The sequence below is a fragment of the Aplysia californica genome, unplaced genomic scaffold, assembly GCF_000002075.1.
Source record: "Aplysia californica isolate F4 #8 unplaced genomic scaffold, AplCal3.0 scaffold00106, whole genome shotgun sequence".
NCBI lineage: Eukaryota > Metazoa > Mollusca > Gastropoda > Aplysiida > Aplysiidae > Aplysia > Aplysia californica.
In genome coordinates this window covers 80,912-85,677 of record NW_004797376.1, presented here as the reverse complement: position 1 = coordinate 85,677, position 4,766 = coordinate 80,912, and the positions used below count along the sequence as shown (strand labels likewise).

The window sequence follows — 4,766 nt, the reverse complement described above, 5'->3', positions numbered from 1 at the left end:
CCCCCCCCAAAAAAAATAAAAGTCGTCCACAAAAACGCATTCAAATTTGCAACTTGCGTTCAATGAAGCGAAGCTGAAAAGTTGAGGTACGACAAGTCAGCCCTTCCCCTGACACCTTTGTCTCACGACATGTGATATGCTGTATAGATTCAAATGAACCAAATGGTGTTTAATATTTCGATTTCCATTTTTTGCACAGCAGAACGACCAAGTTAATAGCATTACAGAAACAGCAGGCTCAAGTTCGGAAAATATTTTAAAAGTTAGTTTTTAAGTGAGACGGGTCCTGTACTATGTTAGACAAAATCTGGTCCCTTAATCAGATTGTACATGAGATTTGCGCTAATACCAGTATTGTAACATTTCGAATTTGCCCTCTCACCCAAAGTAAATCATTCGTGCACAGTTAATTTCTGTGTTAGGTCGGTGACAGCGGGCACTTAGTATCAATTTTGGTCTGTTGATGCTTGGAAACGTACGCCCTCTAAGGCTCCACGCACACCAGGGGAATTTCCACGTGTCGCACGGTTGATAGTATGCAAATAAGGCAATTTTCACCCGTTAGTCTTTCTTCATCGCCAAATGACGTCATTCGATGCAGCCGTCCGATGAGTTGAAATTTTCTTAGAGTTCGCTGAACCTCAGGTAGCGTCGATACACGCTGTTTACTTTCGTCTTTTTTCGATTGATATCCTCAAATCACATACAATACCCTAATTGGGAAATTCACATTGAACCAGTTGTGAGTTTTCCTTTGGACGGATTGCTATCGTGTTTTGCTCATGATGGCTTTTAAAGAACGTCAAGGGTACATACTACCAAAAAGATATCGGTTAATTGTGATATCGATGAACAAGAATTAATTCAAACAGTAACAATGTTTCTTCATTAGTTCAGCGCTCTGATACTCGGACCAGAACTATTTGCTTAAGTTTATAAAGATACATTTTTACAAGACTACTGGTGAAAGTTTGATAAAAAAAAACCCAATGCTGGCAGGCAAAAGTCATCTTGAAAAAAAAACCATGACGTTTTTTAGTTGGATGAGCTATAGTAGTAACAACACCAGCTGTACCAGCTACAAAAACAATAGTAATGGTAGTAGAAATGATAATAATTCTAGGGCAACTAGAATAACTATAATAGTAATCATGATAGAAAAATATTATAAGAATAACCATAAAATAACAATAATGATTATGAATATAATAGTAAATAGATTGTGCAAAGCACTGAAACCATGTTTTATAGCCTTGCTTTATTTTTTTCAGTAACCAAGTGGGAAATCGGCCTTGTGGTATTTTCAGTCTTTATCGTCATCTGCTTCGTCGTCCTGTATCTCATCATAAGGTAAGCTGACGAGGTATTGTATTGCGGTCCCACTTCGTTCCAACAGTAGCATGTTTAGTTGTTGCAGCCACAAGTGTATTATCGGCAAGCTCTTCAAATGTTCGGAGCCCAAAAAAGCAAACTTTTTAAAGTGAAATGTTTTTTAAAAGTTTGATTTTTCTTTTTAAAAAGTAACACATTATCACACTGTATTTATTATTATTATTTAAACAAAATATTTTTAACATCTATAATTTAAATTACGACAGAATATATCTTGAGCACGTGCATCTGATACCAGAGATGAAGAAAATACAGTATTAGACATTTTCAAAATGATGGGCTGAGAACACCTGATGGCCTACAGAACGTTCCTAATTTTAGACCTGTGAGAACATCTATGGACATGTGTTTAGCCAGAAGTGTTTGGTAACTTAATGTGTTTGTACTTAGATACATGGTTACTATATATCTAGAGTTCATTGTACTTTTCTTACGACCGTATTGACACGATTTAGATCAGCAAGGCGGCAGGCTACTTCGACCCTACCTGTCAGGTCCAAACCTGGCTAAGTGGGAAACAGCATCCGAGCAGACACACGGTTATACTAGTCTAAAAAAGCAACAAGGAAAACTTTCCAGCTCTGGAGTCCAACTGGTATCTTATGTGTGCAGATCGAAAACAACTTAGACGCCGGTTTGACTGGTATTTAGATAACAAGGTGTTTCGGAAACGATGAAGTCCGATGTCCATTGAGTGTGAAAAGCTTTTTCACCTGATTGGTTCTCTATCCGTCCCACATTAATTTGGGAAAGGATGAATGGATCCTGTTCCAATAAAGTATATGTTTTAAACTGGCCGTTCCTTCAAAATAAAACAAATGAGGAAGACTCTTATATCAAAGCACGGTTTTTTTTACCCCGTCCCCTTTAAATAAATAAAAAAATAAATGCAAAGAATAATTAATTTGAGTGGAAAATAACGATTCTACAGATTGCAATGGAGGAACTCTCAGAAGCGAAATAAAGAACAAAATTTCTTCTTGACACTTTCAAACGATTTTTCTAAAGAATACTATTTCTGTAAAGTTGGTAATTGTCAGACTCCACAACCGCGCTAATCGCTGTCGTGCTGATATCGGGCTGAGAAGAACCGTATTATATAGCAATCTGGAATTAATTCACAAAAATGATTTGCTCTTGCTGGTCTCTGGGAAGAATGAAGTACAAATCTCCACCCCCCCCCGCCCCGAGCCCATCCAGGCTCAGGCCCTGACATCTATCGAGTGTACACGGACGTGCAAGTGTGGACACAAGCACTCGCGCAGGCGTAGTCCACTGCTGCAAACTCTGTTTTCTCTTAGGCATCTCAAGCGCAAGCATTCATACGCAATCGTGCAGTTACAGAATTTCATTTCCTCCCCGACAAAACGACATACAGATAAGCAGACATGTGGACGTTGCTAGTTTATTAGGAGTCGGAATTAAGTGATCCACTTTACCCTAACGATCTCATCCCCATAGACAGACCGAAAGCTTTTAACCTTTAGATGCGGCAACTTCCAGCGTCCACTGAATGGGGGCATAAACAATCCATTTTTTAAGAACATCTTGTCGTACGACGACGTAATTGCTTGTTATGACTGTTCAATCGTTTTTCTTTTTTTTCCCTAAGCATCGACACGAGTTATCGTTAAGCTGTCTGTCGAAGAGCGCAAAGTGTTTAGCACAGAGCAGAGAATAACGCAATTTCTTGAAATATAATATTGCAAATCACCCTTCATGAAACCTTCCTAGTTCTCCATCATGGCATCCAGAAATGATGATGAGACTGGTGCTTTCGTTTGATCGAATGTGATCCTTATATCCTTGAGCTACGTCAAATTAAGTGAGCTTTTCGAAAACCTGATGTAACAGGAAGTTTTGTTTCTTGAATTGTAGGCCTACTTATCGTTTAAGTTATTGTTTTGAGCTCTGGTCCGGCTTATAAAAAGGTCCACCCTACTTCCCGATGTCTTTTATTGTCAGCTGGTGTGCAACTCATTTGTCTGTCGATCCATCTTCTCGCCCACGCGTTCGTCTGTCTCTCTGTCTGTCTTGTTGTCAGCTTATCCATTTGCCTACTTCTGCTACCTGTCTTATAATCGCCCATCTCCTCTTATTGCTCATTTTCTGTCTTCCTCATGCCTGTAAGCTAAATTAGGTAGTTTTTCTCGCTTTCCGTGTGCATTCTATCTGTCTGTTGGTGAGTCTTTTTTGTTCACTCCGCTCTCTCTCTCTCTCTCTCTCTCTCTCTCTCTCTCTCTCTCTCTCTCTCTCTCTCTCTCTCCCTCTCTCTGTTCCTGCATGATGACACCAGCAACAACGATAATAACAAAGCAACAAGAACAACAACAACAATAGAACAACAGCTGCACCACCACCACCACCAGCAACAACAACGCTACCAAAATCGAATGCTATAACAACAGAAAACAATAACCAAAAAAAAAAAAGCAACAGAAAAGTAATAGCTACAAGAACAAGACTGAGTCAGGACATACCTGAAGTTCCCTCAATTGCCAAGAGACCCGGACTTGTGTAAAAGTGCGCTCTCTCTGAGATAATCCCTCTTGCCTGTCGACAATGTCTGAGTCTGTCGCCAAGAAAATTGCTAGAAGTAATTTTGTTAGCACGCAGCAATTTTACGTTTGCTCATTGAGGGGTGCCTCTGTACCAGACCCACATAATCGAACCTGAAGAATTATTTCTTGCGAAACCACTGAAAAATTACGCTAAAGTCATTATAATAAGCTTTATCTGAGACAACAACCGGGATACGGGTGCAGAAGGTTTTTTTTCACCATGTCTACCGTCAAAACATTTCGAAGTAGTACTAAACGATATATATTATGTTCCAGAAATAAATATTTCTAGTTCCATTTTAGTAGAATTATATGTGTTTTTTACGCGCCCATCCATTGACACAATTTAGAGGATACATTACCAAGTACGTGCTCTTTAAGTAACGCAGTCCTCAGATGATCAAATTAGCCCTTTAGGTCCTAATTAAACTTTCTTTGGCAAAATCGTAATGGGGGTATTGCATCTTTTGTTGATTTATTCAAATAGCCACAGGGACATATACGAGGGTGGATCAGGAGGTAATAGAAGTTGCCGTAATATGCTTTTAGACATAAAAGCAATACAAGTAATTAATTTATAACATGTCTGCTCTCAAACCAACCACTGAGGTTTCATGTGACGTCATTCTTGATTATTTTATGACGGTCACAAACAAAGGATGGTTTGTGCTCTGGAGAAAATCAAGTCGTAGTTCATCAAAAAAAAGTCTTAAGCGTAAGGGAGAGAGAGAGGGAGAGAGATAGATAGATAGATAGATAGATAGAGAGAGAGAGAGAGAGAGAGAGAGAGAGAGAGAGAGAGAGAGAGAGAGA

At 39.1% G+C, this 4,766-nt stretch overlaps 1 protein-coding gene across 1 annotated transcript in view; it reads left to right on the top strand.

Annotated features, from left to right (window-relative positions):
• Nucleotides 1–4,766, top strand: part of LOC101857781 (guanylate cyclase 32E) — a gene marked incomplete in the record, with an annotated part of 173,169 nt that overhangs the window by 141,995 nt on the left and 26,408 nt on the right. Inside the window, 1 exon segment of the mRNA XM_035969023.1 lies at nt 1,272–1,350. Coding sequence (XP_035824916.1) covers nt 1,272–1,350 — 79 coding nt within the window.